This window comes from Mauremys reevesii, linkage group 8 (assembly GCF_016161935.1).
Source record: "Mauremys reevesii isolate NIE-2019 linkage group 8, ASM1616193v1, whole genome shotgun sequence".
In the NCBI taxonomy this organism is placed as follows: Eukaryota; Metazoa; Chordata; order Testudines; family Geoemydidae; genus Mauremys; species Mauremys reevesii.
The window spans coordinates 88640717-88667350 of record NC_052630.1 but is presented as its reverse complement, the minus strand read 5'-3'; the positions used below and the strand labels follow the sequence as shown (position 1 = coordinate 88667350).

Below are 26634 nucleotides of genomic sequence, written 5' to 3'. Positions count from 1 at the left end.
TGTCGCTCAACAAACCATGCTTGCTAGGGTAACATCTACTTTATGTATCCTGAGATTAAATCTATACCCTTGATGGTCCAGTTAAATCTCTAATTTTATAGCTCTAACTGTTGTGTAAGATACTGTTATAGCAGGATTTTTTTTTAAAGTTATAAGAAGTGAATTGTTACACTATTATTTAATTAGAATGTTATTGTTATTCTCTTCAAGGTATGGAATCACATTGCCACCAATCAAAAGTAATCACAAGTAGTCCAATGTTCTTTTTAATCTTTGAACCATCAAGTTTCTTTTACTTTAATTTTCCGCTCTCCCCCCAAAAAGGAAAAAGTGCTAAACATAACTTCATTTGATTGTTTCCTGTTTTTATTTGTGTGTTACAGGCAAATGGACACAGTTTTGTACATATGGAACATGAGAAAGCTGTATTACTACTGAAGAGTTTCCAGACTACAGTAGACCTAGTTATTCAACGTGAGCTTACTGTCTAAGTATTTTTTATAAATAGTAAACATATGTCTAGCCAGATCTAATGTTCAAACAGAAATTTATACATAGGAAACAAATTTTGCCAATTGCTGGACCAATGGCAAACATTAGTGCCAAATGTATAATACTATATGTTAGTACTGCGCCTCTTGAAAAATGTTAACTATATAAATATGATGTTCATGTGGTTATGTATTAGTTTTAATTGTCAGCCTCTGGCTGTGCATTGGTGCAGTTTCTTTTTTAATCAAGTTACTTCTCAAAGTGGATTTCATAAACTTCAGAACACAGAAGCACACACAAGCTCTTTATGAATTCTGCTGTCCATCAAAAATACTGCCTCAAAGTTGTATATATCTTTATAAAGAAAAACATATGAGTTGTAATTCCCATAAAATATTTCTATCACCAGTGCTATACTAAAAGAAAGATTATAGAGAAAAAATATTTTCATAGACACCACTAAGAAAGTAAATATTAAATTTGAACTTTAGTGTGTTGATTTTTTTCAGTGAAAATATATATGCCTTATAGAAGTAACTGTACAAGTACAGTGGTTAGTGCTGAGTCCATACTAATTAGCTGAATTATTGCAATACAGGGTGAAATACTTCATAAATTATACTTTCAAGCCTGGGACCTAAACATAATAGTCTAGGCAAAATTAATTGCTTTTGTCTGAGCCTTTTATCTGATTACATGTTGAAACAGACACGATAATTTCAGATAGTGTTGTTTCTCAAATAAAAGCAGTGAGTGGTGGGTGGCAGGAAAACCTAATGCTGAATTTTTTTAATATATTTAAAATGATAGAACCCTTTCAATAAACTTTGATTCCCAATCCTCCCACCAGACTATAATACCCCTGAGTAAGGAGGGCCAAAGCTAGCCCTTTGTGGGTAGCAGGCCCATTGAAATCAGTGGGACAATACATCGCTAGTAAGACTAGATAACATTTAAAAGAGTTTCTCTCTGAGGTGTGCTATATAAATACCAGTAGGTAAATCTCAGTGCAGTTCTAAGGGGATGGGAACAGACACAGCACAAAACTACATTACATTGGTGTTATTTCAGTAATCCAAGCTTTAGTAATTCCTACAGCTGACAGCATGGAAAATTAATTTCTGTGCCATGGATGAGTCGACATATATTAGGTAAATCCTGTTTCCATTGAAGTCAATGGTAAAAAATTGTAACTGCTAATGGCAGCAGGAATGAGCCCCTTATGAGAGTTTTTGAAGGAAATAAATTGAGTATTCTGAATTGGTTTTTATTAAATTTGAACATTTTTAAAAAAACACAGATCACCTGAATTGTGGCTAGTGTAGATTTTAAAAGTTACTATCAAGAACTTTTTAGTTAATTTGAGGTGCTTCTCTATTATGTAATGCTGCCAGACCCCAGTTGTCAACCGGCAGGATTGAACAGGGGACCTTTGGAGCTTAGTGCATGAGCCTCTACTGCATGAGCTAAAAGCCAACTGGCTAGTAGCTAAGGCTGTAGAGCAGTCTGTCTGTCTGTCCCCCTGCCGATGCCACTAGATGGGACAGAACATCACCCCCAAGAGGTATGTGGGTTACACTTACACTAACTAAAGTTTTCCCTCTCCCCTCTGATTCATTTACGTATTGATTAGTTTAATTGAAATATATAATTAAACAGCTTTTTTTTAATATATATGTCAGTTTATGTAATGTTCTGTCTACTATATGGTCTTCTGTTGCTCATTAGATATTTGAGGTGGGGCTTGTTCCCTGATGAATGTTTTGAATTGTCTTATTTGGATTTCATTTATTTTCAGCTGGCATTTGGCAGCTGTTGCAATGTGACAATACGGCTGGTGATTTGGTCAGTCAGCTTCATCACAATGACAAATTGTGGTTCTGAGGCAACTGGGGACTTTGGGTGCATGGGAATGCAGGGTTAGGCTTTTTGTTTGTATTTACACGTTTCCTGGTTTTAAAATGGTGACTGTTCACATCCCCTTTATTGTTTGCTTTCCACAAACATGAATGATTACATGTCTTACTGCAAAACTGGAAAGTTTATTCCAAACCTGCACGTGTAAGTTCTCACAGAAAACAAATGTTTGTTTTGTACAAGTCCTCACACTGGAAGTGCTGCTGCACACATCCATTCAGGAGGCAAAAATAATATCGTGTAACTTATCTGACTACAGCTGATCCATACAGCTCTAATTTTAAATATTTACACCCAAATAGTTTGAATTTAGTTATTCTTTCACTGAGAGTATAGAGATTTCAAATTCCTCTATGCGAAGATATTCAGCAAATAAATTCAAATGAGTTATTCAGTTATTTGTGTTAGCCTGGCGTGCAGGAATGCAGCATCTTTAACAGTGTACAGACGCTCCCCAGGTTACGCAAACCCAACTTATGCAAACCCGCACTTACGAAAAAAGGTCTGTACGTGGGGGTTTTTTGTTTGTTTGTTTTTGTTTTGCGTAATTGTCAGGTATATGTCCTCAACTTACGCAACATTCGACTTATGCAAGGTGTTCCAGAACAGAATGTTTGCATAAGTCGGAGAGTGTCTGTAACAGCTGCATAATTGCAGAGTCCATTAGTCAAATTGTCAGCATCATCAGCTATCCCTTTTGTAATAAAACAGTCACGAGATGCTCACATCCATTCTTTACATGCAGAAATTCACTCCATGTAAACACACTAAATGGAATATGTTCTGTGGGAATTTCATTGTAATTTATTTGCATAGCTCAAATATTTCCCTTGACTTTTGCTTCTGGCAAGAAAACCGAGTAACTAAAAAGTTAGTTTTGAGTCATGCTGTAACATTGCCTACTACATCCCTCCTCTAAGCAAAACTAGAAGACAGAATCCTGAAGCATGTTACAAAATTAAATATTGTATTTATATAGCACCAAGATATGGTCGGCTTTTTTACAGAGACAAGTGGGATGACAAGGGTTCTGCCCTAGGGAGCCTACAAACTACATAGACAACATATTGAAGAAAGATGTAATATAACAAAAGCCAAGTGATCTTTAGTGTGTTGTGTTTGTGCCACATTTGTTCTGATGGATTTTTTATTACATACACAGATTATGCCAATGTGGTTTGTAAGCCTGAGTGTTACAAGATACAAGTAGTTTTTTTTTCTCCATTATATAGTCAGACATTAACTTCCCCCTTAATTAATGAAGTCTTTGTTGGGAATAAAACCAGACATTCCAGTGGAACCTCTGTCACATTTAAGGCCTAATGCTGCAGATTTTGGAGTCAACGGAAGCTTGGTTAAGTAAAAGAGCTCTTGGTAAGTGAGCAGGAGTTCAGGCTTTTCATTCAGACAGTAGTTGCGCTTCAAGATGCGTCTTCCCCACCCCAACCCCCCAAAAGCAAGCATGATTCTCTTTGTAGTTTGTTGTATTTATATACAAATTGGCAGAGGGGATGCTCATATTTTGAGCAATGAAGGAAGTCTTCATTGTGGCTAATTAGTATGTGGTGTTCTTGTTTTGATATAACACACCTTTTGTCTTTTCTGGAGCGATTCAATAGATGCAGTTAGGAAGTCACATATTATGTGCATGGATACCTTGATTCAGCTATCTTGTTAAACTTGAGATTCTAGGGCAGGTGCTGGCAGCAGATGAATAGCATATATATGACGTGGCACGCTGGAGTATATTCCATAGATGTGGTTATTTTCATGTTTAGTCAATGAGTTCTGAAACAGGCAGCTGTGATCTCAAAATTGCATATAGGTTCCTGGGTCCAGGCTATTAGATAGTACACACTACACCATGTGCTTTCATATCAAGTACACAATACCTAAAGCCCAGGAATTTTTTTTTTAGCTACTAAAGAGAATTTTTGACAATGACTGAAACATGGTGTTTTAGAAATAAAACCAGAAACTCCAAATTGCCTTTGGAACTTCTACCGTTTTCAATTTCCAGCTTCCTGTCGGCTTTCAGCTGTGCTAAATTTGTTCCCATGGTAACACTTTGGCTAGCAGTAAAATTGTGACACTGCTTTTTAGGTTTCTGCACAACAAAGCTCAGCAAGTGCTCCTCAAGTAAAGGTTAGATTAAAAGTGCAGGGCATTGCTACAATTCCCTTGTTCTGGTTTTACAGCAACTGTTAAGGAACACAGACTGGTTACTATCACAGCTCACATGGCAAATCACTGTACAGAAACTAGAACTTATTGTGGTTTCAACTCCCAGCACCACTATGTGTAACAAAATGTGTAACAAAAGTATCAACTGTATCTTAGCCAAACCTGTATTAGCCAATGCAACAGTAACTCCCCAATCGACCATGTTTACAGATAGTCATATATAAAATCGATCCAAGAAAGGGCACAACCCACTTTTGTGTTTTCAGTTTTATACAGAACCCCCATCCAGATTTTTGGGGTGTGGGTTAGTTTCTCTAAGCTTGTTCTGAGCCTAAAGCTCTTCTTTCCCCAGTTGCATCCCACTGGTTGATGCCACAGCTGGAATTGAGTACTAGTCAACAACCTCTGGCCACAGGTCATTCTCAGAATGGGAGAAATATCTAAAGAGACAAGACCACAGGAGACTCAATTCATTTCCTAAAGAAGCCTCCAGGCTCAATAACAATTCTTTACGCATTCTGGGTTTTTTTTATTGTAATTAAAAAATTTAAAATTCCAAGTATCTTTTCATTCACCGAAATGTATTTTCTAACAAGCTACATTTGTAAAAATATATGTGTCCCTTTATTCATCATGATCCTTCTCCTTTGTGCAATTATATTACAGCCTGATCTACTGAGAACTAAGGCAGTTCTTGACAGTGTCTCTACTCTATTTATACACAGGGACAATTTTAAGGAAGTTCACTAAATCCCATGTAAATGGTAAAATAAAAAGCTGCCAGCTGTTTCTTGAATTTCCCAGGCTGAAAGAGTATAGGCAGATGTTACGAGGTTTTCTGAAAATGAAGAAACTTGCACAAAATTGCTTTAGCTCATTTGGTTATTTTTACAGCTGCAAACTCATACCACGAGCACTTCCCCAAGTACCAGTAATTCTTAACAGTTCAAAAAGCATCTGACCATAATAAACTGTTAAAAGAATCGAATGTAATGTGTTTAGGAAATCTGCTTGCCACTGCTATTACTATGTATTGCTCACATTACATCGTGCTCCTGCTTGTAACTACCCAATCCCTGTTATTCAGCTTATGTGGGCAGATGTATATTTTGTGTATTAGTAAAGAAAAAATGATAATTGAGTTCATTTTCACAAACCCTAGGTTCTCTTCCTATCCTGTGCAAGTGAACATTCAAAAGAAGCATAGGACCTGATTCTGCCACAGGATACATGTCCCAACTTCCAGGGAAGTCAGTGGGAATTTAAGGTCACATCCATTAGCTCAACTAGCTTTGTAATCTGTGTCACCCATCTTCCTAACTAGAAAAGGGGATTGTCAACTTTCTGTAAGGTTAGCTTGTGAATGTACTGGGTTCAGTCTCCATTCACCTTGCACTCAGAAATTACCATGCAAGCCCAGCTGGGACTAAAGTAAACATTGGCAAACAGGTGGTTATATTAATCTTCATAAAAGGACACAAAATTACAGCTGCCAACGGTGGGCTTTGAATTGGAAATCCAAGAGTAAGATATACTTACTAGCTTTTCATTTTCTGTGTCTGGGCTTTTTATAGTTTTAAACTTCCAAAATGTAAGTATTAAAATAGTCATACAGTCAATTTTAGATTTCAACTAAGTGGAATCAAATTATAAATTTTGTTTTTTTATTAACCGATTTGTTTATTTCACTGTACTGTAAATATGAGCTAAACATAAAAGCAATGATGCAACTTTCAGGCCAGTAGTTTGGATTGGATATTAATTGAGTTGGCCTTTTTATGACTCCAGTTTTGCTATGCTTAGTAAATGGCCTTACAGCCATATGTGTGCAGCACAACAGTGACACCCAGAGGCCAGGCAATGTAACCAGAGCTTGTTTTCCTCAGAGTGGCAGTTTGAACGTTGATCAGACCTCAATGAAATTTCACCTTTGCAAAAGTAGGTATTATTTGATACTTAAACAGTTCCTTGTTTATTTCAAAATTCTTTGGCAATCCTTCTGAGCATTAATAGCCTCAGACAATTCAAGCAGATATTCTGTATATGAATGCACTCCATTTCATTGCATAGAGTAGTAACTTGTCCCCTTGTAAAGCATTTAATGAAGAACCACCAACAAGCCACAACAGTGCAGCACAAGAGGCTTGATATTTATCAATTGGGGCCTTTTAGGCCTCTTTGCTAGCCTAAGTGGGTTTACTCTGAAATCATGGTAAAAACCAAGACTTATGTTAAGTTTTCTACTTGGGAGTACTGTAGCCAGTTCAAAACCAACAGCTTACTTTATTAAAAATTTTACCATTTTATAAAAGACATGTTTAATTATGATGGAGATGGCTGTATTGTAATTAATATTTTGAGATAATTGTGATATTGAGCTTAAATTATATACAAAAAAGTCATTTTTGTATGTGTTAAAAAGATTGCTATATTACAGATGACTAACTGTACTTTTCAGTTTAATTACAGTATTGATGTAAATAAAGCTGAATGAAGAAATATTTACTACTTTAACATAGATTGTGAATGTATTTAATGGTTTTGCAGTATAAGGACTTACTGAACTTGAAAGCTGCTTCATTTTATGTGCAAAAAGGTACTTTAAAACTATATTTTAAATCTATTGATTCAGTGAAATCAATTATCTTGTTAGTTAATTTGCACATGCAAGTTGTATCCTTCCAGTTTTATTTTATGTATTGACACTAATTGGTAAGGTGCATATTGTGTTTAGAATGCATTTTGCAGATGCTTTCTGTACATAAAAGAAATACAGGGACTAAAACAATGCTGTGCAGTGTATAGCAGAGCCATTTTTCGGCTTTGGTGTACCAACTTTTTCAGTATTTAAAAAGTGTTTTGAATAACATTAAAAAAGTCTCTTTATTGTACAAATAATAAAAATGTCACATTATTGTAACAAACTTTTGTCATCTTTTAATATAAAGAAGGGATATCAATTATCCCAAGGTAATTAATTGTACTGCTGTTGGTCTCTGTCTAGTTCCTTTTAAACTGCCATTTAATGTTTTATTTTTCTTTTGTATAGTAAAATTTCAAACTGTATTAACTCAATGGTTAGTGATAAACTTTTGAAAGAACCACCATAATGTTTGTTCAGAGTTACATACAACCTCCATTTCCAAAGTGTTCGAAAGTCTAAGGTTCTACTGTAAAATTATCACAACTGTTTGAAGAAAAGCTACAGCACCTGAAGGTCTAAAATTCAGTGTCTATATAGAATGTGCTTTGTATAGAAGCTGGAAAGAGTGTCTCAGTAATCTAAATGTTATACTTGATAGAGCTATAAAATGCTGGGTACCATTCATTCAAATAGAGGCAACTTTGGCCTTCAACTATTGACAATGTATTTATGTGGGAAGGCTATTTGTTTTTTGTTTTGCATGGGGCTATGTCTTAAAACAGTAACACATCTACTCAAATGCTCAACCTCCTTGTCCTTTCCTATTGCTATGTAGTATTATGTGCCAGCTGTTTGCTGTCCTCCCTCCCCAGAGGGGGTTACATTTCAGTGCTGTTGCATGTATTGTGATAGTTTATGATGAAAGGTGCTCATTAAATGTAAGACATTAGGGATGGGTGTATTTATTTTGTCTTAATTTTGGACCCACTCAACCATCACTGGGTTGAAAGTTTAATTGGAATTGTTTTTTAATTTTGCTGTTGGATAGGAGATGGGGAATGGAGAAAGAGAAAAGTGTTGAATGAAAGCATAGTTTATACACACCATACATAATATCCACTTCAGCTGTCTTCTAATGGCATGAACAGAGTGAATGTGGCAAGAGGTGGCTTTTCTATTCCTAATAATTAGCACAGGATTCTCTTTAGGTACAAGACCTCATTTTCTTTTAAGTTCAATCAGGAAGATGGGGAAAATGGGTTGCACTCAGAAGAAAAAGGCTTGTTAAAAATTACTTTTGCAAGCCAAGGTAGGTGGAGATGTTCACCCATTCCTAATGTATGTACTGTAGTTTAGTCTGTAAGAATTAAAAGCCATCTGACCTTCAGTACAATACTGAATTCCCTTGAAAATATAGCCTTAAAAACAGGGCAGCGGTCAGTCTTCAATACTGTTTGGAAGTGAAGTGCTCAAAGAACAGTCAATGCAAACCACCATGGGCTCAATTTTGATTCAGGCTACAATTTTTTAGGCTTTTACATGCAACAAAGAGCAATGTATATACATATGCATCGCAGTTCAGATCTGACACACCCATTCCCCCAACAAATTTATCACCAGTGTTATTCATCCTGGAAATGGCACCTTAAGATGCATCAACACATTTGTATGTAATATGGCAAGCACATATTAATGTTATTGAGCTAGAGAGCTTGACTGGTACATTAAACTAAACAAAGGTAATAGTTTACACCCAACAGGAAACATTTATTCATTACTAGTCAAACAAGTAGAATTCAATCACTTTTGTAAACACATTCTTCACACTCTTTGTAGCACAGTTCATACTGTATCCTTACCATTATTATAGCATTGGTGTGTAATTTAAGGTTTCAGGCATTTAACAGGAGGCAGACAGTGTGAAACACTTACCTATTTGATTAAGAGGTCGCCTGCTATAAAGCATTTGGTCCCACACAGCTATGGACAATACAAACGTAAGAACATCAGAAAGTTTACTTTTTATGCAACCCCTTTAGTGTTCCTAAAATTAATTCATAAAAAGTTTTTTTTAAACTGAACTATAGAAAAAAATTGTCATTGTTAGTGGTCGTATCCATTGAAATCACTGCATTACAAATAAAGACAATTAGCATTGTGGTATTTTCAATTGAAATGTTGATCTATGCAACTTTGGAAGAAGATCTGATATTTTATGGATGGGCATTTTTTTCAAACAGAATAAAAGCAGTATTATAAAAAATGCTTTATGGCACAGGCCAGCTTAATCAATAGTTGACAAACAGGAAGGAAGTCAGACTGGTGTATGGCCTTTGGGTTTCTGATGGTAAAAATCTTGCTTGTATTTTGATCCATAAGCCTAACAAAAAAATAAGTGTACTCTGATCAAGTAGGAATTCGACTTCTTAGGTATTCTAGTACAGCTGCTGTTCCTTTTGCCAAAATGGCTCCTCGAGGAGTGCGGAATGGATTTCCTTCTAGCAGAAGTGTCCTGGGGAAGTATAGAAATCAAAATTAATATTGTCAGTGCTTTTGCTTGTGCCAGCACATTCATACATCATGCACACTTATGGCTCTTTAGAAAAATAAAAGAATCCTGCTTAAAGATGAATAGTAATACTATATTATGAATTTCTGCTACTCTATTTCATAGTGGCCTAATTCAAGTGCTAACAGTATGCCAACAGCGATGTAGTGATGGATAGTTTTGTGTGCATAATATACATGTGCCCTGCAATACTGTACTACTGTACATTTAGGGGAAATACTTTTTCAGTAAAACCCCTGGCTGGGGGAGGGGAGGGAAGCGCTTATAAAAATAAATGATAAAATCAATGGGAATAACTGGTTGTAGCACTGAGCTATGCTAAATGGCAACTTTACCTTTTCCCAACTCAGTTGTTTTACACAGGCTCTCAGGTAAGCACAAATCCTGTCACCAGAGCACATTCCCATATGTTCCCTTCAAGCCTTCCTTATCACCTAGGATCTGTGTTTTGCTGAACTAGTCAGACCCTTAGGCCCTGTCTAAATAGGGGGGAAAAGATGCAGTTTTTTTGTGTTAACTAACACATTAAAATTCTACTCATGAACAGCATTTGCCAGTGCTACAGAGGCTAGTTTTAGAGTTCACAAGAAAACTACACTCCCTAAGTCTGCAAAAGTCTCCTCGCCCATGTTCTTGAAAATGTGATTATCCAATAAATCTAAAACAAAGTCACTTGTAAACTCCTCAGTCAGAAAAACAAGCATGCTGTTTACTCTGAGAAATGTGGGTGACTCAGCACCTCTTCTCAAGCCAAATCAGTTGTGCAGCAGGTGGTTCTCACTTATGCCACCATGATAAGAGAACAACTGCTATTTCTATTGGAAAAAGCAGTGCTAGGGTTCATAACTTGCCCATTTTTAACTATGCTGAACTGAAGCTTGGTATACAAGCTGTCTGCCCACTTGAGATTTCCATTTCATTCACAAAAATGGTTTAAATTGGTAAAGCTAGTGGTAGGCAGAAGAGTGGTTATTTGTCCCTGTATGACTTCAAAGCCTTAAATTACATTTATTTTTTTAAATTAATGAATTGCAAGAAGAAACACAGGAATTGCCTGCCAGAGACCCATTTAGTCTAGTATCTTGCCTTTGTCAACACCAGTAGCATCACAGTGGTGAAATGACCAGCCCCTAGGGCAACTTTCTATTCAAACTCTTTCATGTAGGGGTTGGATTATTCCCTGAAGCTTGAGAGTTTATATTCTCAAAATGGCTATCTATTGAATCTAACTGGGAGTTAAAGCACTCACCTGGCAGGGAGGAGACCCACTACCAGGCATGTACCCTCCATCCCAGCTGAGTGGTCTAACCACTGGCCTCTCTCTCACACTTCCCCCACCGTGGACCTAAGAAACCTTCCTAATGCAAGTTGCATTGAAACCATCCTTTCCCATGAAAAGCTTTGGTTTCAACTAACTGGCATTTTCTGACAAAAACTGTTCTGTAGAAAAATTCCTGAGCAGCTCTAGTGTGTACACACATTTCCTTTTATCAATGTAAATTTGTTACCTTCCACTTTCATCAACCCTCTCTGCAATCTTGTAGTGTGAAAAAAAGGACATATTTGCTCTCAATTTACCTTCTCTGTAACAATCATTTTTTGACTTTTTTTTTAAATCTCTCTTCGCTAAACCAGAACAGTCCCAAATCTTTCATTCTCTCCTCATGAGGAAGTCTTGTTATGCCTCTAATAATTTGCAATCCCCATCTCTGAACCACTTGTCTCTAGATAAACACTGAGATTGAACAAGCAGGACTGAACAGAGTATGCCAGGTGAGGCCCTAAAATTAATTTATAAAGTGCCCATATAATTTTTCAGTGTTATTTTCTATCACATTCTTTATGCGCCCGAACATTTTGGGTTTTGTTTTTTTTTCCTATTTAAACACTGCTGAAGCATACCGAGCAGAGATTTTCATGGAGCTTATACAACTATATCCAGATCTTTCTCCTGAATGCGCAAAGTAATTTAGCAACAGCGAGTCCCGTGGCACCTTTAAGACTAACAGATGTATTGGAGCATAAGCTTTCGTGGGTGAATACCCACTTTGCCAGACGCATGTAATGGAAATTTCCAGAGGCAGATATAATTATGCAGGCAAGAATCAGTCTGGAGATAACGAGGTTAGTTCAATCAGGGAGGGTGAGGTCTCTGCTAGCAGTTGAGGTGTGAACACCAAGGGAGGAGAAACTGCTTTTGTCATTGGCTAGCCATTCACAGTCTTTGTTTAATCCTGAGCTGATGGTGTCAAATTTGCAAATGAACTGAAGCTCAGCAGTTTCTCTTTGGAGTCTGGTCCTGAAGTTTTTTTGCTGTAAGATGGCTACCTTTACATCTGCTATTGTGTGGCCAGGGAGGTTGAAGTGTTCTCCTACAGGTTTTTGTATTTTGCCATTCCTAATATCTGACTTGTGTCCATAGATCCTTTTACGTAGTGACTGTCCAGTTTGGCCAATGTACATAGCAGAGGGGCATTGCTGGCACATGATGGCATATATAACATTGGTGGACGTGCAGGTGAATGAACCGGTGATGTTGTAGCTGATCTGGTTCAGTCCTGTTGCTGGTGTAGATATGTGGGCAGAGTTGACATCAAGGTTTGTTGCATGGATTGGTGCCTGAGTTAGAGTTGTTATGGTGCGGTGTGTGGTTGCTGGTGAGAATATGCTTAAGGTTGGCAGGTTGTCTGTGGGCAAGGACTGGCCTGCCTCCAAGGGTCTGTGAAAGCAAGGGATCATTGTCCAGGATGGGTTGTAGATCACTGATGATGCGTTGGAGAGGTTTAAGCTGAGGACTGTAGGTGATGGCCAGTGGAGTTCTGTTGGTTTCTTTCTTGGGCTTATCTTGTAGCAGGAGTCTTCTGGGTACACGTCTGGCTCTGTTGATTTGTTTCCTTATTTCCTTGTGCGGATATCGTAGTTTTGAGAATGCTTGGTGAAGATCTTGTAGGTGTTGGTTTCCGTCTGAGGGGTTGGAACAGATGCGGTTGTACCTCAGCGCTTGGCTGTAGACAATGGATCGTGTGGCATGTCCGGGGTGGAACTGGAGGCATGAAGGTAGGCATAGCGGTCGGTGGGTTTTTGGTATAGGGTGGTAACGTGACCAACACTTATTTGTACTGTGGTGTCTAGAAAGTGGACCTCTCGTGTAGATTGGTCCAAGCTGAGGTTGATGGTGGGGTGGACGCTGTTGAAATTGTGGTGGAATTCTTCCAGAATTCTTCCCATGGGTCCAGATGAATGTAGTTGAGGAGTTCAAATTATTCTTTCCAATATGGGTTATCATACAGATGTCACCGCTGTATTCAGCTGCCATCACATTGCCCATTCCCCTATCTTTGTTATGAAATTCCTCACTGGCTTTTCCAATTGTCTAATCTAAATACTGTGTCCTTTGCAAATGATGACACTTTACTAACCCGCCCCTTCCTGATCACTGATCAATATATTAAATACCAGAATCTTTGGGCAGCCTACTGTTAAGTCTTTTAACAAATTGCCTTTGACAAATGCCCATGAGACAAATGTCAATAAATGGGGCACTATACATGAGTCTGAGGACAACCCTCTGTTATGAACAATCCTTGAAGTAAGTAAAGATAAGGCAAGTTAAGAGCAGACCAGCAGCTTAATTCTAAATTTTCCTAAATTGTGGGTTTATTAAGTTGGACTGACTCCAAGTTTGATGCTCAAGTCCAAACTCCATATTCAAGTACCCCTATGTAATGTGAGTTAGCCTCTAATGCAAAATATAATTTTCTGTTTGTTTAATAAATAGATAAATTAAATCATGAACCAAAAACGTCCTCTATTCTCAATTAGTCTTGAGAAACTATGAAAAAAATTGCAGCTGCTTCATAGCTGATGACTAGAGGTCAGGCATTTTATGAATTTAGACCAACACACAAGTACACTGTTACTCTACCATTTTCCTGTGACTAAAAAAAGGCCTAAAAAACAGTTATCAAAACCATGATACTGTGCAGTATTAAAAAAAAAAAAGTCACCTAAGATTTACGCAGTTTCCAAGTTCTGGTGGCACTTGAAGGAGGTCATTATTCTGAAGGTCTAAGGTGCCAAGCTTGTCCATCTTCCTTATTTGCAGAGGGTCTATGGATCCAACCTGATTGTTACTGAGTAGGATAGTTTCAAGTGTTGGGATGCGATAAAGAACATTGGGAAATATTTTAAACCTACCAAAAAATGAAAATAAATTCACTTAAGGAATCAAATCAGAAACACATATATACAAAATGGGTAACAAAACAGATAATAGTGAGGTGAAAGACTAGATTTAACTGAATTTGTTTAATAATAATCACTCATTAAAGGTACATTTTAAACATGCATTTTTGGGAGGGTGGCAGTAATACTGATTAGTCTACTTCACAAACATAAAAGCAGAATGTAATTTGTATGATGACTGCTCAGAGAACAAAAGGCCAGCAGCACTCATTTTGTAAAACTGAGCATAGCAATGATGTCAGCCAGACACATTCCTCCTACAGTCTGAGCTAAGTTCCTGTAAACACATTCATTACATTCCCCAAGCTTAATCCTGCTTGTTTTATACCCATGAAAAAATTGTCACCATTCAGATACCAACCCCCCCACCCCAAATCCCACTATATTTATGACCACTTTATATATTAAAACAAGAGCCCTTCATTTACAGACACCATGTTTATGGTCCATAGCACAAAGAAATTAAGTAGAAGCTTCGTTACTTGTAATCATCCAGCATTTTATCCGCCCACTGCTCCCTTAACGTGACAGCTGACTAATGCAGCTCTGAAACACTACTGCACCACACAATTTAAAAATGTTTCAGAAATACTTATTTACAAACTATTTATAGATTCTGCTAAATATTAACAGCTGTATTTCTAGCATAATGCATAGCACCCAGTGATTTGGCAAAAAAACTAAATCACCCCCCCATTTTCACAGCTTGTTTTCATTAATTAAGACACAGGCAAGATTTGGTTCCAAAAAGAGTGTTTTCCTTTTAAATATTAATACAGGAAGAACCTTCAATACTGCTTAAAAACAAAACAGATCTTCACCTAGTCATTAAAAAAAAAAACCCAAAAAACGCAATTAAAACAATCCTGTGTTAAACAGAATGTGCACTGATTGTCTTAGAGGAAGGAAAATTACTTCCACCCCACAGAATTCTATTAATTTTTTTCTTGTTGGAAAAACACTGAGATGTTACAGATCTAATCAGAGTTCACAATGGGGGTGGGGTTTTTGGGGGGGCGGGAGGAGCGCCTCTCTTTCTTCCCACTCACAGTTTTTATTCTGCTCTTTTAATGGCAACATTTTCAAGAGTCTTGCTGCAGCCAGGGTGGCCAGAGACAAGGGGAGTGCTTTGGGAGAGACTGTTCTTTAAAAAACTTTAAGCATAGCTTTTGAGAGGCAGGGGTTAGGCTCGATCGGAGCAATGGAGCCAGCCACACTGGGTTTAGCCACATGTATTGCTGCCTGGAGGAAGGAATCACTAGCGAAGACAGGAGGGGCCTGCCATTCTCTGCAGCATCCAAATGAGATGGGAATTAGAAAGAGAATAAATATCAATCAGAATCTATTTAAATCTCTGTTATAAATACATAACTAGCTCTGTTGTTACTAAACAACAACTATGCCTCAGGAAACCAGTGACATATATTGCTCCCTGCAAGCACCAGTTATTTGCTGCAGCAATGAGTTCTTTGAAAAATAAGCACCATATGGTGCATGCAGAAGAGTGTATGCCGATAAATCCCATTGTGCTTTGTAAACTATTTTTAAAGTTTGGCCCCAATTGGCACCAGCATAGGCAGAGAAAGCTAGCATCTCTATGAATCACAGCCTAGTACCGGGTATGTATCTGCTACTGAAGGAAGTTCCCTTATCCACTGTTCACATAGGGCCTGATCCAGCAAAGTGCTGACTTTGATACATTCAAGCAAACTGACATATGGTTTCAATGAAAAAACCTGGAACAGGCACAAGGGACAATTTATATTTTCTTGTAAAACTGATCCTCTTTTAAATGGGCTGAAAATTATATGAAACTAACCAGCACCAAGCAATGCCATTTGCAAAAGGAAGAAAGGAATCAAAATCTATACTTTCACGCATTGTTTCCTCCAAACAGACAACAAGCTAGGCAGGAGTGTGTGTTTACACTTTGGTAAGAAGCAGTTTGCCCTGAAAAGCTCTGCTTGGCAATAGTGCCAAATGTTCAAGCCTGCTCCAAATCATGATAAAGTAGTTTCTTCCTAAAACCATGAGCCACCACTAACTAAAAGTGGGAGATGCAAGCTCATTACAAGTCAAGAAAGTGAAAGGCTTTGGTCGATAGCCCAGGTCTGTAAACTCTTTGTTGCTGGTAAAATATGAAGAATGAAATTCTGGCCCTATTGAATTCAATGTCAAAACCTCCATTGACTTCAGTAGGGCCAAGATTTTACAACAAATGTCTATGACGGAAACAGGATGAAGCCAGTGACCAGCAGGAAATCCTCAAAAATACCCACAGACACCCTTTTTAAAAAAAATAAAATAAATCACAAGTACAGAGTATTTTTCCTATCAGGTGCCCCCCTCCCAGCATCAGTGACAGAATATTCCTGTGTTAATTAGCAGCAGATGGAATCAAAGAACACTTGCACCTGCTTAATAAGACATGCAGTGCAACCCAGTTCCTTAGTTAACATATTTGCAGAATGCTTTGAACATTTAAAGTTCTTACTGAGGCTGGGAAAGCAGGACAAGGCAGGGCCGCCCAGAGGATTCCGGGGGCCCGGGGTCTTCGGCGGCGGGGGGCCCTTCCGTTCCGGGACCCGCCGCCGAAGTGCCCCGAAAACCCGCGGCGGGAGCCCCCCGCCGCCGAATTACCGCCGAAGCGGGACCCGCCACCGACGTGCAGCCCGGTCTTCAGCGGTAATTCGGCGGCTGGGGGCTCCTGCTGCGAGTCTTCGGGGCACTTCGGCGGCGGGTCCCGGAACGGAAGGGCCCCCCGCCGCCGAATTACCGCCGAATACCGGGCTGAACGGCGGCGGCGGGTCCCGCTGGGTCGCCAGCGGGGTCCTTCCGCCCGAGCAGAAGGACCCCCGCTGGCGGGACCGGGAGCGAAGAAGCTCCTGCGCCCTCTTGCCCCGCCCCTCTGGGCAGCCCTGACCCTATCCACCCCCAGAACACCCACAATCCAAACCCCATTCCCTGCCCCTCCCCAACCTCTGCCCTGACTGTCCCCAGGGCTCCCTGCCCCTTTGCCAACCCCCCCCGGCCCCAGCCTCTTACCCCCGGCTCCCTCCTCGCCCGGAGCCTCAGCGCCTCGCAGAACAGCCGCAGCGTGTCCCCGGCGGGGCCTGAGCTCCGTCCTGCTCCGAGCTGCGTGGGGAGGCGGGGCTGGGAGCTCCGGGCCCAGCGGAGGGAGCAGAGCTCAGCCCGGAGCTCCCAGCCCCGCCCCCTCACCACGCGGCTCTGAGCGGGGCGGGGCTCAGGGGCCCCGCTGGAGACAGGGCGCTTGATGCGCTGAGGCTCCAGGAGAGGGGCGGAGGCGGGAGCCTCCGCTCTTCTCTTGGGGGCCCCTGCGGTGCCCGGGGCAAATTGCCCCCTTTGCCCCCCCCCTCTGGGCGGCCCTGGGACAAGGTGTTTTTCTCACTGCAAAAACAATGAATCAAGGTAACTAACATCTCAAATTAATCTCCATTGTTTTCATTAGTGATTTGGAAACAAAACTTCTTTACTAGCAGAATCAGAACCCTAATATGAACAGACTCAGTAGTATTGAGGAGGGGGAAGCATTGTCATTTTTATTCTCCTATGCACATTGCTTCAAACACACAAACAGGATTACCACATGATGGTCTTTGCCTCATTCTCATTATATGTTAATAGGTCTATTTGCAAGGGTACTTACCTATTGAAGCAAAGATTTATTATTTGCAGTCTTATCAGTGCTTCCATTTCCTCAGGTAAAGATGTCAAAAAGTTATTTCTGAATTGTAGACAAAGAAAAGCAGCATTTACTAACCTTTAGCAAATTTAAGGTTTTCCAGAAAGCAAAATTTGCTAGTCTGCCCTTGAGCTGATGTTACTAACATGCTAAACCAGTCAACTGCTTCATGGGTATGCCAAAACCAGAGTTAGTGCAGATGGGCATCAAAATTATTGTTTTCTTTAGCATTTGGTTTTTGCCAGTCAGTGAACAGATTTTATCATAAAGACATACCCAAACATTTTGTAATGTGGCATCACCTTCATTTGACAATAACTTTCAGTATGTACGGAGTAGGAATTAAGTAAATCAAATCTTTAATCAAGGCACTGCCATAATTTCAATATTGCATTTATATAGCACTGTAATATGTACATTGTACGATGGTCAGAGTGACGTACAAAGATCCACCCAAGGAGCTTATGGACTAAAATAACATGTAGTTACAGTAGAGAACATTTCAGTCAAAGTGTGCAAAGAGCTGGCATCCCCCACCCCACCTCTAACACAGAACATACTGTACAATGACGTTGCCCAAACCCACCCTCTTTCTTAAAAGGTTTTCAGGAGCTGCTTAAATGAGAAGAGGAGATGGAATGGGCCATTTCATATACAGTACTCAAGTAAGGGGGACTAATCACTGAGGGTCATTAAATGTTGCAGTCTTAGACTAAACAAATCTGCCGTCACTCCCTTCCTGGGGCACTCAGCCTCGTTCCCTCCCCATCAACCACCTCACATGGTCTTACCCATCCCTGCAACTTGCAGCCTAACTCTTCCTCCCACTTCTCCCTCTTCAGCAGCACATAAATTAAAACAAGCTGGCTTAAACGTAACTAAGCCGATGCAAGCTGCTGTGTCTGGCTACTTTTCACTTTGCACTATACCCTGGTAATAAGAGCCAATGACAATTCCACCACCTTGAATGAACACCCTGAGAAGTTATGAAGATTAAATGTATTCATCTGAATGACAATAAGGAGCCTACTGGAAGTTACTGAAGCCACTACAAATATAGTTGCCCAAGGCCACACTCCAAGCTTATTAATCTCTACTCCTGAGGGAATTCTGCGCCAAAAAAAAATTACACACACAATATTTTAAAATTCTGCAAATTGTATTTGCCAATAAATAAACGTGGCTCCGGCATGGCAGTGGGGAGCACAGGCAACTGGCTGCACTGAGGTGGGAGATCACCCTGAAGCTCCCACCTCCCCCGGTACAGGGACTTGGCAGTGAGGCTGCCCCAGAGCCCAGCCCCTCTGCACCAGGTGTGGACAGGCAGGCTCAGCCCAGCAGGATCCAAGGGTGGAGGGGCTTAGTATGGGGGGATCCAGGTGTGGGGTGACAAGTTTCTGGGTGGGAGATCTGGATGCACAGGGGCTTGTTGGAAGGAGGGGTTCTGGGTGCAGGGGCAATGGCACTCTGCAAGGGATCCAGGTGAAGGTGGCTGGGGCTCAGCAGGGGGATCTGGGTGTGGGAAGATGGGACTCGGTGGGGATGGTGTCGGTGTGGGGGGCTCAGTGGGGGAATCTGCGTGCTGGGGGCCCAGGTGTAGCTGGTTGAGGCTCAGTGGGCTGGATGTGGGGGGCTTGTCAGGGGGTTCAGGTTTAGGGGGTGGGGCTTGTCAGACTGAGGGTTCGATGGGCCTGCTTAACGGGGGAGCCCCAGCTGCTGCCCAGGGAACACTGCATGCTGGGCTCCCACTTCCCCCTGTGATTTCCCTATCACCTTTTCTTCCCCATCTCATCTCCCTCCCCAAATACCCCGTGCCTCATCCTCCCCCCCTCACTCCAGGGGTGCTGGAACAATTTGTATAGTGGGGGTGCTGAGAGCCATTGAACCAAGCCATCAAGCCTGTATATAATGGAAACCACTTCAAGCCAGCACCCAGCACCTCTAGTTCCAGCACCTGTGCCTCACTCCCACATTCCCCTCCCTCTGCCCTATTCCACCCCCCCCCCACATTTCCCCACTGCCTCTTCCCCTCCACCCTCTCACCCCCCTTCCCTCATTTTCCCCACCCCACCATGGGCACTCACTGTTGCACAGAAAAGAGGAAGGCTCCTCGAAAGGAGTTTGACTGGCACTAGGACCCAGGAGGCAGCGTTCAGCTGCAGAGTCAGAGCCCACACAGCCTCCTTCAGCTGGGCAGCTCTGCGCTTGCAGAAATGGGGGAAGGAGGGCCAGTGGCATGTAACCCTGTGTTCCCCCAACACCTCGCCTCTGTTGGGGGGGGTCAATACCCTGCCAAAACTGTGCCCATGGTCGTGCCCCCACACAGCTTCCCTTTGCTTCCCTGCTGTTTTCTACAGGAGGGGTGTTTTCTGCGGGCACACAGTCCCGCAGAATTGTCCCAGGAGTAATTCTCAGAGAGCATAACTGTTTGGCACTGCCGTCACAACTGCCCTGAAGGCTCTTTTCTCAGAGTCACTTAAACTCCATGACAGCCTTTACAACCCTGATGCAGAGCATTTCAGTCAGTTCATGTCTTATTTACTTAGGGCTTGTCCACTTGATCAGTTTTCAATGGTTAGCTCTAGGCCACCTGATCACCATCCAACTCCAAGCCTGCGAACTGTTCAACCATCATAGAAACAATTAGGAAAATGAAAGATTATTTCAGTACTGCAATACTGTACCAATGGATGGTTTAAAATGGCATTAAAAGAAATTACTCTAAAAGGAATCCAGCAAAACATCACAAACCTGATATCCAAGTGTGTCAATTTATGAAGTACACAGAGCTCCAAGGAAATGGAAGAGAGTTTATTGAAGCCAAGATTGACATCACAGACTGATTCTTTCAGCTCCACAATCCTGCAACCCATTACAAATAAAGTTTATTACATGAGTAAAACATCTCCCTTTTTATTGAGTAATTTATAAAAACCAGCTTCCTTGTTATGGGACTTTCATTTACAAGTCAGGTATTTTCTGTGCTCTTTGGGATTTCAGTGGCCATGTAGGCAGGAAGAAAATAATGGGAGATGCACTTATGAAAGCTGACTGTCCTTGAGGCTTATATTTTAATGCCAAGACAAAAGCCCACAGTTAACTTTCTGAGGTTGCCCTCAGTCAGCAAACAAAATATTTCAGAAAGCTATAGCAAAAACAGACTGGACCTTCACTGTTAACTTCCACACTGTAAATTCTGTTTTACTAAAAAGGCACCGAAGAGTCACTCTTCTTATTAGCCACAATGAAATGCAATAGCTTGTTTCAATGCTGAAATTAAATTCCAGTCTTTCATTTCTATTTCATTGCATCACTATTGTGAATTACAGAGAACATTGTATTTGTTGCTCTGGTAAGCAGTGTACTGAGATAATTTTGAGACACTCCGATGTGAACTATTTGGAAGTTCATGAAGTTAATTGAAATCCCTCAGATTAAGGCTTTACTTTAACCAATGCGGGAGGTAATTAACATGCAGAGTACTCCTCTTTCCAAATTGTGATTTCTCCTGAAATTCCTTCCTGTCAAGCAGCTATTCACATACGCGGTTCACCTACACCTTCCTCCCCCAGTCTTTAATACAGTGACTAAACAAATGGGGCTGTTTACACACACACTGGTTTAATAAACTGATTTTTCTATAGAATTCTAGGAATACACCTGCATTGAAGAGATATTTTCATTTAGGAAATAAAACAAACTGGCTGTCCCTCTCAGTTGTATTTGTTTTTGTTCAGTGCCTAGTACAATGGAGCCCTGGTCCATTATAAGGGCTGCTGGGCACTATTACAATACAAATAAATAACAGGTCTATATCTAGACATGCAGGCATATATGATTATTACATATTTATATTACAATGTTGCTTAGAGACCCCCGTTAGGATCACAGCCTTATTGAGCTAGGGCTGTACAAACATATGAAGAGATGGTCCCTTCCCAAAAGAGTTTATAAGCATTTATGCAGGGCTCAATTCTACAGCTTCTACTCAAGTGAGACTCCCATTTAAGATAATACAAGTTTTGTTTGAATAAGGACTGCAAGATCAAAACTGTGGTATGGATGCAAAATACCGTAAAACAGCAAGAAACTAGCTAACATATAGAACCAAGAGTGACTGTTATTTCGTTCACATTTGTGCGTGTCTAGGCACTGCAGCTTATATACTCTGCTTGTCAGAACACAAGGATGGGGGTTCCTCTTACCAGATAATATTTTTTATTTTACTGTAGCCCCTAGAGGCCCTAATCAGGATTGTGGCTTCTCCTTCCCCTGGGTGGGCTTTCTTTCTGACTCTTCATCTCTGTCTCACTGCATGGATGGTGGCTTGGCAGTTCTGATCCGTGGCTCCTATCTTGAGCCACAAGGCTATTGTGCCAGATAGGGGAATCAGTTTCAGTAGCTCTCAGCCCTCCTGTTCAGCATCGGAATCCCTCCTGAAAACTCACTTCGTTCTTGAGGCCCACAAATAGTAACTCATGTTGTAAAAAAAGATATCACTGTGCTATTAAATAAATTAGAATTAAGCGCATTCCTGTGTTGTCTATTTAATCTGTAAGCTCCTTGGGGCAGGGATCATGTCTTCCTTTTTATCTAGTACAGCACACTCTTAAGTGCTTTACAAATAAAAGACTGTTTTGCTCCCACTATAGTTATTGCGACACTTTCCATGGACTTCCATTGAGGTAGAATGAAGTCCAATAATATCTAAAGCTACAGTACTAGGGGCTTTATGCTTGGAGAGTCTTCCAGACTCTCAGTGACGGGGGAAAATGTTGAAAATTATTTATGCTTGCACTAAACTGAAGTACCTGCAAAAGTTGCATTTTAAGTTGGACCTCATCTATAGCACACAGCTGTCAGCTCTCAAAGCAGTGGATCCACACAAATTATTTCTTTGGATAGGAAAAGGTGAACCACTTTGTGGTGAGAACAATGAACAATCCTACAGATTCACCAAACCGGTCAACTGGCTGTACTGCATTTTTATTATGTGAGGTGTCAATGAAGTATCCCCTCATTTGTTTCAACAACTCTTAGCAGAGCAAAAAAATAAAAACACACACACACATTCATGCATGTGTGTAATGAAAGTATTACTCAGCCATCTCTTCTCCTAGCTAGGTTTCTTTCACTTACAATTAGCATCTATGTAAGATACCTGCACACTACTTGGAATAAGCAAAGTCCTTTTTAAGAAAAGGTGCAATTGTCTTATTCATAGCATCATAACATAAAATACGTCTTGAAGTAGAAATTAAGATATGGAGTAAATATTCTTGGCAGCAAGGTTAAAAACACGCTTTAATATATTGCTGATTGACCAGGAGAGAAAAGAACCATCAGGATGTGGAGTGACATCTACTAAGAAGTAGCTATACCTTTTTGGAATTTCATTCAGCTGATTCTTGCTGAAGTTTACAGTAGTGACAGAATTGCTTCCGACTGCATTAAATATTTCATCAGGAATCACAGCTGCTCGCTTCTCACTAAACAAAAAGCATCTTATTTAGCAGAGTAACATGAACATGTCAATCATTCTCTGTTCATTAACTGGGCATTCTTCCTCTTTTAGAAAGATAATCAGCAGAAACATTTACTGAAATGTGGATGTTTTTGAATTCCTCTTAACCAGAAGGCTATCAGAACATGGTGCCATGGTACCTCGTGCATAGGCAATTTTATCACCTCATGCTGTGATCCTGATCTGTTGTCAGATCTTAGAAGATGCACAGTCTTGGGCCAAATCAATACCTCAAACATGTAAGTGCCAGAGGAAAAGATAATGGGTCTACATAGGTGTCACTCTTACCTCAGAGCCAATGCCCCAGTATAGTGCCACAGGGTCCCTGATGCTGGAGTGGTCATCTTTCAGATGAGAAATAACGCTGAATTTCTGAACATTTGTGGTAATTAAAGATCCCATGGCACTTTTCATTAGAGAAAGGGCATTAACCCTATTGTTCTGGCCCTATTCCAGCTCCAATAATTACATTGTGCACACACCCTGCAGTTTCAAGTGGATGTGGTATTTTTTTTTCCACTTCTTGACCTAACCTTTGAAGCATTGCTTACATTTCAAAAGTAGTTGAAGAGATTCCTTACAAACCACAAAGGGGTTTTGGGAGGGTAATTTCTTAATGTTTCTAAAACTCTTGAGATCTGATAAAAGGTGCTAAAAGTGTCTGATGCATTAACATTTCAGTGAGCTTTAAGGAAACTCTGCCATGCTTGTTACAGGGCACACAAAATAAAAAGATACAGAAGCAATACCAGGATGTGCAAGAGTTTAGGATCTCTGCATGTCTGGTATGCACCACATAGGGCTGGTCAGAAAACCAGAATTCTTCCTTGCAAAAATGTTAGAGGTTTTGGAATTTATTTTCATTCCCAGTTGGAACGAAAATGAAACCTTCTGAATTTTTCACAAAAAAAAAAACCTATGTGCAAGAGACAGACAGACCAAAATAGACAAGAAAGTGGTGGTTAGGGCCCTTACCTGGGATGTGGGAGATCGAGGTTCAAGTCCTGCCTGGTTTGGAGCAGGGATTTGAACTTTGGTCTCCCAGGGTAGATCTACATTGCAATTAAAAATCCATAGCTGGCCTGTGCCAGCTGGCTCAGTCTCACAAGACTTGGGCTAAAGGGCTGTTTAACTGAAGTGTAGATGTCCCATGCTCTGGCTGGAGACTGGGCTCTAGGACCCTGCAAGGTGGGAGAGTTCCAGAACTCAGGCTGCAGCTTGAGCCAAAAACGTCTACACCGTAACTAAACAGCCCTGCAGCCTGAGCGCCACAAGCCTGTCAGCTGACACAAGCCAACCATGGGTGTCTAATTGCAGTGCAGACATCCCACACATCCTAGATGTGTGTCCTAATCACTGGGCAGTTCTGGATGAGTGCCTGGCTCTCTGGCTGTCTTGACCCAAGAAATCTTCTTGATGAAATTTTTGTCCAAACTGATACATTTCCACAAAATGTTTCAGTTTTGATAAAACAATGTTTTTTTGCAGAAAAATGTTTCATCAAAATATTTTGACCAGCTCTAGCACTGAGAGTCTGAAAACAAAGGAAATGTAAAAGAAAGGATTCTTATAGTTCTAAAAATAGCCTTTGTGAAACACATACCTATATTCTAATACTTTTAATGCAGTTATGGCATGAATGTTAATTCTTGACTCACTTGGAAGAGTCATGGCTGTCACAGGAGACCCCTCATTTGGGCTAGTTATATCATCTAGAGAAAACATAACCATACATGTAAAAAACAGCATTTAATAGATGTTAACACTTGTATAAGCACACATGCAGTACCCTCTCTCTAGAGTTCCTACTGTTTGTTATCTGTCATCTTGAGGAAAATGGTGTCAGTGGTTAGAGAACAGTCTGGAATGTATCTCTTTAGTAAATCCAGAGGATTAAAGAATCCAAATCTATAACTGTGCATGTATGAAGCTGCAGCAACAGACTTTGAGACACCATGTACCCATGGGTTAGTATAAGAATCTGTCAGAAAGTACAACTATATTCTAAGCCTAGTTTCCACTAAGAAAGGAAACTATACAGACTTTAAGCAGCACTTATGAAAAAATGAATGGGAGCAGATATAGATTAACATAAGAATGGCTCTACTGGGTCAAACCAAAGGTCCATCTAGCCCTGGATACTGTCTTCCGAAAGTGGCCAGTGCCAGGTGCCCCAGAGGGAATGAGCAGGTAATCGTCAAGTGATCCATCTTGCCGCTCACTCCCAGCTTCTGGCAAACAGAGGTTAGGGACACCATTCCTGGCCATCCTGGCTAAAAGCCATTGCTGGACTTATCCGCCATGAATTTATCTAGTTCTTTTTTGAACCCTGTTATTGTCTTCACAACATCCTCTGTGAGGAGTTCCACATGTTGACTGTGCATTGTGTGAACAAATACTTTCTTTTATTTGTTTTAAACCTGCTGCCTATTAATTTCATTTGGTGACCCCTAGTTCTTGTGTTATGAGTAGTAAACAACACTTCCTTATCTACTTTCTCTACACCAGTCATGATTTTATAGACCTCAACCATATCTCCCCTTAGCCGTCTCTTTTCCAAGCTGAAAAGTCCCAATCTTATCACTCTCTCCTCATACAGAAGCCATTCCATACCCCTAATCATTTTTGTTGCCCTTTTCTGAACCTTTTCCAATTCCAATGTATCTTTTTTGAGGTGGGGCAACGACGTCTGCACACAGTATTCAAGATGTGGGCGTACCATGGATTTATACAGAGGCAACATGATATTTTCTGTCCTATTATTTATCCCTTTCTTAATTATCCCCAGCATTCTGTTTGCTTTTTTGACTGCCGCTGCACATTGAGTGGATGTTTTCAAAGAACTATCCACAATGACTCCAAGATCTCTTTCTTAAGTGGTAACAGCTAATTTAGACCCCATCATTTTATATGTATAGTTGGGATTATGCTTTCCAGTGTGTATTACTATGTATTTCATCTGCCATTTTGTTGCCCAGTCACGCAGTTTTGAGAGACCCTTTTGTAGCTCTTTGCAGTCTGCCTGGGTCTTAACTATCTTTAGTAATTTTGTATAATCTGCAAATTTTGCCACCTCCCTGTTTACCCCTTTTTCCTGATATTTATGAATATGTTGAATAGATTGGTCCCAGAACAGATCCCTGGGGGACACCACTATTTACCTCTCTCCATTCTGAAAGCTGACCATTCATACCTACCCTTTGTTTCCTATCTTTTAACACATCCAGTCACGCTTTTACTACAGAGGGGTCAAAAATAACAACATGCATTATTTTTCAAGCCAAACTTCTATGAAAAGGACTGCTGCAGTCTTCAGTTTATCTAGCTCTCAGACCTCATAGTAACAGGTGCAATAC

The 26634-nt window shown here is 40.4% G+C and overlaps 2 protein-coding genes across 9 annotated transcripts in view; one reads left to right on the top strand and one right to left on the bottom strand.

The window, feature by feature from the left end:
- Window positions 1-6921, top strand: part of LRRC7 (leucine rich repeat containing 7) — a 345675-nt gene extending 338754 nt beyond the window's left edge. For 6 of the 7 annotated variants that reach the window (XM_039484896.1, XM_039484891.1, XM_039484895.1 and 3 more), the window contains one exon: window positions 384-6921. In XM_039484896.1, the coding sequence (XP_039340830.1) occupies window positions 384-491 (108 nt within the window). In that variant the 3' untranslated portion in view covers window positions 492-6921. The remainder of the gene's footprint in view (window positions 1-383) is intronic. The other variant, XM_039484897.1, reaches the window with a different exon arrangement.
- A 1059-nt stretch (window positions 6922-7980) lies between these two features.
- The window catches only part of LRRC40 (leucine rich repeat containing 40), a 33360-nt gene continuing 14706 nt past the window's right edge, over window positions 7981-26634 (bottom strand). For both annotated transcript variants that reach the window (XM_039483081.1, XM_039483082.1), the window contains exons 10-15: window positions 24882-24990; window positions 23136-23243; window positions 20506-20616; window positions 17719-17796; window positions 13814-13999; window positions 7981-9749 (exon numbers count right to left, since the gene is read on the bottom strand). In XM_039483081.1, coding sequence (XP_039339015.1) covers window positions 9644-9749; window positions 13814-13999; window positions 17719-17796; window positions 20506-20616; window positions 23136-23243; window positions 24882-24990 — 698 coding nt within the window. In that variant the 3' untranslated portion in view covers window positions 7981-9643. The remainder of the gene's footprint in view (window positions 9750-13813; window positions 14000-17718; window positions 17797-20505; window positions 20617-23135; window positions 23244-24881; window positions 24991-26634) is intronic.